General features: G+C 38.0%; 1 protein-coding gene across 2 annotated transcripts in view; it reads left to right on the forward strand.

The window, feature by feature from the left end:
- The first annotated feature begins 10998 nt into the window (after positions 1-10998).
- LOC106873920 (unconventional myosin heavy chain 6) overlaps positions 10999-12359 on the forward strand; it is a 543260-nt gene continuing 541899 nt past the window's right edge. For both annotated transcript variants that reach the window (XM_052971791.2, XM_052971792.2), the window contains exons 1-2: positions 10999-11795; positions 12192-12298. In XM_052971791.2, the coding sequence (XP_052827751.1) occupies positions 11756-11795; positions 12192-12298 (147 nt within the window). In that variant the 5' untranslated portion in view covers positions 10999-11755. The remainder of the gene's footprint in view (positions 11796-12191; positions 12299-12359) is intronic.

The following is a 12359-nucleotide window of genomic DNA, read 5'->3' on the forward strand; positions in this document are numbered from 1 at the left end:
ATTTGTACACACATAATCCTCCACAACTGATGTTGGTTTAAAGAGTTATCATGACCAGGTAAACATCAATCTTATTGAGGGTGATGTCTTGGTTACTGTCAAAGTAGTCGCCTCTGATGAGGAAGTATTGGCTGCCTCTGGCTCTAAAATCCTGAGCCACCTGCAGACCTCAGACCAATATCTCCACCTGAGCCTTCAGCCACTATATGTGGCCTCTGGGAAAGACATCCTCTCTCCTCTGACGTCTTCTCTTGCTGGTAGCAGTGAAGGTGTTGATTGTCTCTGACCTGACCACCTCAAAAACTTGCTGTCTCTCGTTACTTCTGAAGCCAGGTGATGCCTACTGATTGCAATTATGGCTCTTATCAACTAGTTCATTCACAGCTCCCTGGTCCCTTATTTTCAAGGCCTCTTTTTTTTGGCCTACCTAATCATTCTCAGGAAGAAGGATGATAACATATGCCCCCATCGCCGTGGGCAGTGTCTTCTGGAGGCTTGCAGCCAAGGTCATATGCAAGTATGTTGCACCTGAACTAGGTGAGGAACTTAGCCCAGTGCAGCTGGAGATTGATGTGGCCAGTGGGTTCAAGGGTGCTGCCCATTCTGCTAGACAGTTCTTCAATGATTGTCCACTTGAGCTGACATCAAGTGATTCCAAGCACCTCATTGTCAAGTTTGACATGAAAAATGCCTTCAACTGTCTGCACTGCAGACATTTGTACAAGGCCTTCCTCAGCTATACCCCATCGGCCTACCCACTGGCTTACCTGCTATATAGATCTCTGAGCATGCTTCTCACAGTGCATAAGGTCATATTATCTTCAACTGGCATTCAATAGGATGATCCATGGGGCCCCACCTCCTCTTAGCTCTCAAGGTGGACAGTGTTGCTTAGAGTATCACAGCTCCCTTCAATATCTAGATGATGCAACAATAGGCAGGCCTGTAGAAATTGACTGTTATGAAGGGGTAAGTCAATTACATAGACTCCAGTGCTCAACAGGTACTTATTTTATTAATTGTGAAGGGATGAAAGACGAATTTGACTTCAATGGATTTTGAAAGCTTGAAAATTGATGAAATGCAACTAAGCATTTGGCTTGTCAGATTAACAATTCTGCCAGCTCACTACCTTAATGTCTCCTTAAATATTGCTATATGAAATCTCATAGGCAATGATAGTTCCTAGACCTATTCAAACATTGAAATGTGGAAATGAAAAGAATGACGAATAAAGAGTTTACAAAGTTTAATTTTTGTGTGTGACACCTCTATTATTGTTTTCAAGTGCATCCTGCATGGAGTTTTGATCTGTGAAGGAAAGGTAATGGGATTTCTGTTTTTAAACTTGTTGTTGTTTCCAATCTTATTATTATTATTGTATAAGTGATGAGCTGGAACATTCATTAGCACAGACAAAATACTTACCAGTATTTTTTTCTGGTTCTTTGCATTCTGAGTTCAAATTCCACCAAGAATGATTTTGCCTTTCATCCTTTCAGAGTCAATAAAATAAGTACCAGTCAAGTACTAGGGTCGATATAATGGACTTTCCCACTTAACTTGAAATTGCTGGATTTGTGCCAAACTTAGAAAGAATGATTCTTGTAAAGTGTATTTTGTTGGGTTCTTAATAAATATTATTGTCTGATGAAGATTTGTGTGTGCCTTTGGTGAATTCTTTGAAGACATTTAACAGACTTGCCTTAGATAGAGGGGGTTTGGGCAGTGTTTCTCTCATTTACATCTGTCATGACAAATTCAGGTGCTGAGAGAGACTTTTCTCTCTGTTGAAGGGTTAGCATTCAACCAGCAGTCATGCTGTGACAAACCTGTTTTCTTTTCTGGCAAACAATATACAGTATTAGCTCATACTCTATATTTAACTTTTACTATATGAGGGGGTACCCCGAAGAAACTGGAATTTTACAATATTATTCTATTCACTTAGTTTGCATGTTTAGACTTTTAACACCTTCAAAGTATTCACCATTTGAAGCATGCATCAGTCCAGACTCATTTTCCACTGTTCAAAGCAGTCCTGGGTCTCTTGCAAAGTGATGCCTTTTAACTCCTCTATGGTTTTTTGTTTTTTTCTTCACTGCTTCCACATCTGCAAATTCCATAGCACCAGCTTTCATCACCAGTGGTGACTATCGAAAAAAGGTCTGGATCAACTTCCAGCTGTTTTTTCAGTTCATGACATGCATTTGGTCATGACTGCTTTTGATCTTCTGATCTTGCTGCAACCCTTTTTGTTCACAATTCCTTGCTCAAAATTCGTTATTAGGAGCTCCAGGATGCACCAGCCATATTAACAAGCTTGTCAATTGTTCGGTGATGGTCTTCCAAGATCAGTTCATGAATTTTCCTGATGTTTTCATTTGTTTGGGAGGCTGACAGTCGTCCTTAATAAGGTTGGTCTTCAAGCAACAAGGGACCATTCCTAAAACATGGAAACCACTCATAGCATCCTTGCAAGCTATTCGTAAATACTACAAAATTAAATCCCATGATAAGTAGTACAGGCACCATCCAGAGGATGTAGTAAGTGGCAAGGGCATCACCATCCTTTGGAACTTCCCATTACAAACAGAGAGAAAAATTGACTCCAATTGACCAGACATTGTGATCAAGGACTACAACAGAGGAACTTGTCTGTTAATAGATATGTCTGTCCCACATGATCAAAATGTCTCACGAAAGGAATACGAAAAGCTTTCTCACTATAAAGATCTGCAAATTGAAATCACAAAAATGTGGAAGCTTAATACTATTATATTACCAGTTGTAATTGGTGCATTGAGAATGATAAGGAAGGGAGCTGAGAAGTATATCAAGCAACTCACTGGTAGCTCCAATCTCCATGAGCTACAAAAGATAACCTTGATGGGTACAGCACATATACTACAGAGAGCACTCCCCATCTAAGATGGATTAATGTGGTGATAATTTTAGCATGCATAGCAAAACAAAAGTGCCCTTGCTACTCTTGGCCTCTAGAGGATGACCGGTACTAAGGCAGCTGAAATAAAGTTATAATGAATGGAAACCATAAACGGTAATAATAATAATAATAATGATAATCCTTTCTATTATAAGCACAAGTCCTGGAATTTGAAAGGATGGGAATAGTCGATCACATTGACCCTAGTGTTTCACTGGTACTTAATTTATTGACCCTGAAAGGATGAAAGGCAAAGTCAACCCCGGCAGAATTTGAACTCAGAAAGTAGTGGCAGACGAAATACTGCCAAGCATTTTGCCCGGCATGCTAACAATTCTACCAGCTCACTGCCTTTATGATGATAATAATAATAATAATAATAATAATGGTTTCAAATTTTGGCACAAGGCAAGCAATTTCGGGGGATGGAAGTAAGTTGATTACATCGACCCCAGTGTTCAACTGGTACTTATTTTATCGACCCTGAAAGGATGAAAGGCAAAGATGACCTCAGCAGATTTTGAACTCAGAATGTAAGGCTTGATGAAATGCTGCTAAGTATTTTGCCTGGTGTGCTATCAATTCTGCCAGCTTGCCACCTTAGAACCTATCCAAATATTGCAGACATTTTATCTGACACTAACCACTCAGCACTATTACCTATCAAGAAAATCTGTCAGTTGTGGGTAGGCAATCTTTTGAAAGAATTAATAAATGTTAGATAGTAGTGAGATAGGCCTATACTTTACTTCATTTCAGGAGGGAGTCTTTTATGAAGACTGGAATTATTTTGGTAATTATAAAATTATCAGTGATTATTTCATTTCAAAAGAATAGATTAAAAAATGAGCCCTTATTTGCATATATTACATTCAAGAAGTTTCAGGATTTTGCTGAGTATGTTGTTTCTACTCTGTTTGTGGGTTTATGATTATGGGATTAGATAAAGGTTCTCTCAGAAGGGCGGGTGAGTGGTAGAGCAAGTGGGAATTTGGCTTATCAAGAAAATCATGGAAGTTTTTAAAGATAAAGAATGTTGTATTATTTCAAATGCAAAACTTGAAAAGTAATTATTAAATATATTAGAAATGATAAATGGATTGGAATAGCTGTGTCATTTTCAAATAGGTTTTGTGCTTTAACACCATCAACTAAACCTTTGAATGCCTTTAACAGGGTGTGGTGTGTTGTAAAAATTTGGGCAAAATCTTCAGTGGAGGATAACTTTCTACATCCAGGAAAGAGTCATAGGTACTACTCCCCTTCCCCCACATTTACTCCCCTTCCCCCCCACGTTTACTCCCCTTCCTCATATTACTCCCTTTCCTCTCACCATTACCCTTCCTCTTCTCACTAAACCATGAAATAAAATTAACAAAGCCCATACAAAAACCATATCTAAAAGTCTTAAAGAGACAATGGAATTCACTTCCAGCAGATCTTTTTGTTATTGAGAAAAAGAAGTTCAATAAATAAATATATCTACTTTCTCTTTTTTTCTTCTAAATATCACCAAATTGTTGCAATATTGTTTGCATTCTCTTCACAGAAGAGCTTTTAGGCCAGGATCTTTAACAGCTTTAATATATATATATATATATTTCCTGTATTCTTATCTGTTTTATTTATCCTCTGTGAATGGTGTTAGACATTTTCTCTGGTTAATGGATTGTTTATGTTTTGGTCACTCAATATGGAAGAGGATATCTATCAAAAACTTAAGTGAAACAAATATTGGAAAATAGGTCTACAGTGGAATTTTCTAGCTTCAGAATATTTTCATAGTGAATAATCTTTCTTTTACTGGTTTCAGCCATTGGATAGTGGCCATGCTATAGCATCACTGTCAAAGATTTTAATAGATCATATTGATCTCCAGTCTGTAACCTATTTTATTAAAATCTGTTTGTTGAACTATTAGGTTGTTTCACATGAAATGTTACATTTTTAATTACTTATTATTTCAGTCATTTAAAAACTCAATTATGTATACGTTGCATTTAATCTTGACCCTTTTCCTTTCCCAACAATATTGGTATACAAAATTTGTACCCACAGACCTTATGAAAATGATAACTACCAAACTATGTTGGGTGATTTTTTTGTATGAGTACAAACTGGGTTACTCTGCCACAGAAACTCTATGGAATATCAAGCAGGCCTTTGGTAATGGTTTTGCTGACATCAGAATTGTTCAGAAATGGTTCCAAAGCTCTTGTTCAGGAGATGATAGCCTTGAAAATAAACTAAGGATTAGGCCAAAATCAGTTATTCGGCATGATGGATTAAATGCTTTGGTTGAACAAAATCCGAGAACAAAGATTGGAAAACTTTCATCAGAACTCCAAACATCTCGTACAACTGTTTTCGGACACCTGTAAAATATTGGAAAAGTCAAGAAGACAGATAGGTTTGTTCCACATTATGCTTCTTTTCTTACATTGCAGACTGTTTATTCCTTAAAATAGCTAGAGTGTGTGCTGCCTGGGGCAGCCCTTCAGTTTTCCACCCCCAGGCCCCCACAAAAAGCACATATTGCACTGTGACTATATCAACGGTCGCATTTAATGGTGAATAGTGTGTGTGTATCCCAACATTAAAACCACTTTATTAGATTTCAATACAACCTGGTCAGCCTACAGCAGACCCAAAAGTGGTGCTGCCCCCATAAAAGTGGGCAGCATTCCCACTCTGCCCCTTCTAGCTATGTCAGTGTCTCTATAAATTTAATCACTCATTTTCATATTTCTTTCTATACTCCTTATTGTAGAATTTCAGTGTGAAGGACATGTTTGGAATGGTTTTAATCAAAAATACCTGCAATTAACATGATTTAATTATACTTTTATTTATTTATTTCATTTTTATGTTTTTGTTTGTTTTTTTCGTCAAGTGATTCTTTATTGTTTACACACCCTGCCAATATTTTGCCTTTGATTTAATCGTTATAGAGTAACCCACTCAAATGCTTCCTTCTTATCTCAATATTCTTCTTCTTAAACATTTCCTGTATCACAACTCCAGTTTTATTTGTAAATCAAAGACATGATCCTCAGAAATAGGAAACTTTTGAGTTTATATTTTGGCATTCTATTTTCAGTTACTTTCATATTATTCTTTATTTCACTGAAGACTTTACTTTCAAGTGTTTATATAAACATGTATAGCATCATCATCATTACCATCATCATTGTCATCATCGTCATCACCACCACCACACCACCACAACCACCACAACCACCACACCACCACCACCACTGCCACCACCACTACTGCCACCACCACCACCACCACCACCACCACCACTACCATAACCATCATCATTATCGTCATCATCATCATCATCATCACCATTGTTGTATTTTATGTTCGTTTTCTTTTCTGTCCGGCATGGATTGGATGAAGCTTATCAAGGCCATATTCGATAAGTGGTGAAGATGAGTCAAGGCGTTATCTCAATGTGGCAAGGAGGTAAGTGAAGAGGTCAGACAGGAATGGAGACACAGAGTTGGGGAGGAAATTAAGTAAAGAAGGGAAGTGTTGTGAATGCATTGAGAAGTAAAAATGAGTGGTGCAGGGTGATGGTGGCAGTGTTGGGAAGCTGAGTTGTAAAGGCGGTGAAGAGAGTTGTCAGAGACAGATTTGGTGCAGGGACATAAATATGAGTTATGAGGTGGGAGCACTAAGCAATGATGTGTATAAATGCAATGTTATAACCAGTTCGAATATGCCAGTATTTACACCATTTGTCTACAGAGAGAAATTTTCTCCATGACAAAACACAGTGAATGGCTATTTACGAGTTTGAATGGGTCACTAACGTATTTGAACTGGTAATGACATTGTATTTATACACATCACTGCTCCGTGCTCGCACCTTGAAATTTGTTTACATTGAGCTACCAATTAGCACTAACAGCCATCACACGATAATTGGAATAGCATAAGAGAGATTGTCTCTCTTATCAGCTTGCAGCACCATCATCCAGTTTCTGTGACTGAAGAGTAGATAACCACTCCAAAATGCTTGCATCTCAGTCTGGATAGGTGGTGTTGCAAGCAAATTTAGGTGTATTTACACCATTTGTCTACAGAGAGAAATTTTCTCCATGACAAAACACAGTGAATGGCTAGTTTACGAGTTTTAACCGGTCACTAACATATTTGAACTGGTAATGACATTGTATTTATACGCATTACTGCTTAGAGCTCCCACCTTGTAATTTATTTACAATCAACCACCGATTAACGCTACCAGCTGATGTACAATAACTGGAATAACATAAGAGAGATTATCTCTCTTATCAGCTTGCAGCACCGCCATCATCCAGTTTCTGTGACTGAAGATGAGATAACCACTTCGAAATGCTTGCATCTCACAGTCTGGATAAGTAGAACTGCAAGCTGATTTATGTGTATTTACATCATTTGTCTACAGCAAGAAATTTTCTCTATGACAAAACACAGTGAATGGCCTGTTTATGAGTTCAAACCTGACATATTTGAACTGGTAAACCTGACGTATTCGAATAGCATAAGTATGAGTGATATGCCTTTAGAGTTTACGTTTTCCTTAGATGGATGGGTTTTTTAAAACATGGCAAATCCTCATTCATTTAGGGCAGTGGTTTTGAACCATTTTGTTAATCTATGGACCCCTTTGATTTCTCTTTTTCTTGGGTGGGCCTTCATGGCTATTTGATGCTTTAAAAAAATCCAATTATATTTTTCATCATCATCATCATCATCGTCGTTTAACGTCTGCTTTCCATGCTAGCATGGGTTGGACGATTTGACTGAGGACTGGTGAAACCAGATGGCTACACCAGGCTCCAATCTGATTTGACAGAGTTTCTACAGCTGGATGCCCTTCCTAACGCCAACCACTCTGAGAGTGTTGTAGGTGCTTTTACATGCCACCGGCACGAGGGCCAGTCAGGCAATACTGGCGACGGCCATGCTCAAAATGGTGTATTTTACGTGCCACCTGCACAGGAGCCATTTCAGCGGCACTGGCAACGATCTCGCTCGAATGTCTTTACACGTGCCATCTGGCACAAGTGCCAGGAAGGCGATGCTGGGCACAGGTGCCATTGACGGTTTCACTTTCGCTTGCCCCAATAGGTCTTCGGAAGCCGAGTTTTGTTTCCAATGAAGGAGACGACGTTGGCATGGGTGCCAGTCGTTGAATATTACTAGGAATTTATCTTTTCTTTTATCTTTTATTTGTTTCAGTCATTTGACTGTGGTCATGCTGGGGCACTGCCTTGATGAATCTTTACTTAAATGAATTGACTCCCAGTGCTTATTATTATTTTTAAGGCCTGGTACTTATTCTATTGAACTGCTAAGTCATAGGAACGTAAACACATCAATACTGATTGTCAAGTGGTGGTGGGGGACAAAGATACAAAGACACACACACACACACACACATATAATGGGCTTTCAGTTTCTGTATACCAAATCCACTCACAAAGCTTTGGTGAGCCTGTGGTTAAAGCAGAAGGCACTTGCCCAAGGTGCCATACAGTGGGACTGAACTCTGAACCATGCAGTTGAGAAGCAAGGTCCTTACCACATAGTCATGCCTGTGTCTATTGTAGAAAAAAGATTGTTAAAATATTTTCCATATTGGTGAAGTATAACCAATTTATTGCACATAAATTTTGATTTCAAATTTTGGCACAAAGTCAGCAACTTTGTGGGAGGGGTAAGTTGAGCACTGAAGTTGACTTCAGTGCTCAACTGGTACTTATTTCATCGACCCTGAAAGGATGAAAGGTAAAGTTGACCTCGATGGAATTTGAACTCATGATGCAACTATGGACAAAATGCCTAGCGTGCTAGCAATTCTGCCAACTCACCACCTTGTTATTGCATATAAATTTTAACAACAAAATATTTTATAGACCTTCAAGGGTCATGAGGATCCATGTTGAAACAAACAAACAGGCATACATACATACATACATACATATGTACGTATACATGCACACACACACACACACACATATCAATGCCCGAAATGAGGAGTAGATAGACAGCCGACAACTGATGAAGGGTCGTTCTTTATGTTACTTGTCCTGTTTCCATTTGTTTCTCTCGGTGTTTGCGTATTGAACTTATTTGTTTTCGTATTTCATGTGGTTTACTGTCGGTGACATTCTGTGCCCATATATGCATACGTATATATATATATATATGCATATAGCACTCTGTTGGTTAGGACGACGGGGTTTCCACTTGATCCGATCAACGGAACAGCCTGCTCGTGAAATCAACGTGCAAGTGACTGAGCACTCCAAAGACACGTGTACCCTTAAAGTGGTTCTTGGGGAGATTCAGCGTGACCAGGCTGGCCCTTTGAAATACAGGCACAACAGAAACAGGAAGTAAGAGTGAGAGAAAGTTGTGGTGGAAGAGTACAGCAGGGTTCGCCACCACCCACTGCTGGAGCTTCGTGGAACTTTATGAGTTTTCGCTCAATAAACAATTACAACACCCGTCTGGGAATCGAAACCGTGATCCTAAGACCGCGAGTCCGCTGCCTTAACCACTGGGCCATTGCACACACACACACACTTGCACATACACACACACACACACACATTGTAAACAGTTCTTACACCCACAAACCCAGAGAGCCGTCTTGGCTTAAATAAAAAAGCTGTGAGTTGGTGACCAGGTTGAATAAATCGCAGCCGTTTTTCAAATGACATATTTATCCCTGATATCATTCATACAGCTTCATGAGTTGTAGAGCACTCTTTAGCGGGTAAAGATCTTGTTTAGACGAAAAAAATGCACTGTGTAAGGGTTGTGTCAAGATATTACAAATAAACACACGTGTGCGCTCGCACGCACACGCACACACACGCACGCACGTACATACACACATGCACGCACACATACACACGCACGTACACACACGCACACACACAACACACGCGCACACACACACAAATGCACGCGCGCACATGCACACACACACACGTGCACACACGTGCACACACGTGCACACACACGCACACATACACACATGCTTGTATAGATGCATGTATATGAATGTACATGTGTGTGTATATGTATAAGTAATATATATATATATATATATATAAATATACTGTTGTAGTTGGGGAGACGCACATATATAGACTCACGTGTGTGTATGTGTATGTATGTAAATGTATATATATATATGTATATATAAATGTGTATATATATATATATATATATATATATATATATATATATATATATATATAAATGTGTGTGTATATATATATATATATATATATATATAAATGTGTGTGTATATGTATATATATATATATATATATATATATATACGTGTGTGTATCTATGTATGAATATATATATAGAGAGAGAGAGACTCACGTGTGTGTGTATGCATGTATGTATGTATGTATGCATGTATGTACACACACACACACACACACACACACACACACACACACACACACACACATCCGCACGTGTGTTGCGAAGTCAAATAAAGAATATTTCTTTATCCTAAGCATTAAATGCTTTCGCTGATTCCAAACTCAGTTTTGCCTTAAAATTTTGGGAAAAACAAAATATTCTAATTCTTTCTTTTTAAGTCTTTGAATATAAGGAAAATCACTTTTTTTCATTTGAACCCAAAGTAATTTGTAAATTTTATTGCTAAAGAGACAAAAACCTCGTTTCTTTTTCGTTTTGAAGTCTGACAAAGAAATCTCTGAAACAATTGTAATTCTTCAAAAAACATGCGGATTATTTCAAGGCTTTCAATAACCAATGTTCTGGGAAATAAAAATTTATATTTTTCTGATCTGAGGGAGACAGAAAATAATTCTATTTGTCCATTTGTTAATCCCTGCCGCTCCTTTTTTTCTCATTAGTAGAAGAAGAAAAAAACTTATGTTAGAAATAAAAGAGAAAGAAAAATAAAATTCCTCAAGAAATCTAGTTTCCCGCTGTTTTTTTATGTTTCCAACCTTTGTCAGTTTCTCAGATTTCAATGAGAAGTAAACGTTATCTTGTTTACAATTGCGGTTGAAAGGATTTAAAACGAAGAGGGTTTTGAAGTATTTTTAATTGTTTAGGGGTTTGTTTCCTTGTCTGAGAGTTGCTTCTAAATAAACAGCTGTAAGCGACCTCAAGACAGTTTTAATTAATTATTCCTGTTAAAAGCTACACTTCATTTAGACAACCAATTAATGTTATAATACCAAAAATTAAAGTGAAAACAAAAGTGGTGTCGTCAACGAGGCGAACCCCTTTTATCGAGACAAACTTCGAGACTGACAATCGTTCTTTCATTGTTAGATTAGAGACGATGTCGGGGATGGAGTGAGAAGAGGAAGGGAATGTTAGCGGCAGCGGCGGCGGCGGCGGCGGTGATTATAGCAACCACAACGACGACGACTATACATGCTTCACAATCAGTCGAGTAGCGGCAGGTACTCGCTCTGGGTCCATCTAATTCTTGCTCGGCACCGCTGATTTGCCTGGCATTATTCGAGACACTACTACTTCTTATCTTGTAGTTTCTCCCGCTTAAGGATCTTTTTTTAAAAATATCAACTCAGACCTCTTTTTTCCCCTTTTTTCTTCGCCGTCAATCAACCTATCATACACACATTTTCTATGTATACGCGCACACACAGACAGACACACACACATACATATAAATTCATGTGTACAACACTCGGATCTAGCTGACCATGTGAAAGAGATCGCCGATAAGTAAGGGCTGTCTTTTAAAGCCATCTAAATTATATTACTGGGCATTTTACAATCATGGTATCGGTGTTAGACAGACCAGAACTGACGAAAGAAGGTAAACCAGGCATTTTCTATTTATTTATTTTCTTCATTTATTTATATTTTTACTTATTCACCTATTTCTATAACTGTCTTGGTTACGTCCATTCGTCTTTCTATCTTTTACACTTCACGTTGCTTCTACCCAAATACAGTTGAAATATCATCAACAACAACTTAAAAACGAACCAAAAATTTATCCTTTATTAAATTCCCAACGTTTTCCCCTCTATTTCTAGCAATGTTTTCTCATGTTTATATCATCTCATATTTCTTCTTTCTCTCACGAACGATCATCTCTTAGAAGGAGACTATTATTATTTTAGTTTGTCGTGCATGTCATATTTTGGTGTATTTTATCTACTAAGATACACGATTTATTATTATTTATATTGATGATATTACTTTTAAGGTACAAGGCCGCAGGATGGAGTCCGTGATATGATCATTATTAGCAATATTGATGAAAATGGCGTGAATATAAACCTACAAACACGATATAACAAAGATCTGGTTTATGTATCCTTTCACGATCCATCTGATCATAGACAATATTTTGGTTTACATTCGTCTGATAGGG

The sequence above is a fragment of the Octopus bimaculoides genome, chromosome 11 (genome assembly GCF_046866305.1).
Source record: "Octopus bimaculoides isolate indiv1 chromosome 11, ASM4686630v1, whole genome shotgun sequence".
In the NCBI taxonomy this organism is placed as follows: Eukaryota; Metazoa; Mollusca; class Cephalopoda; order Octopoda; family Octopodidae; genus Octopus; species Octopus bimaculoides.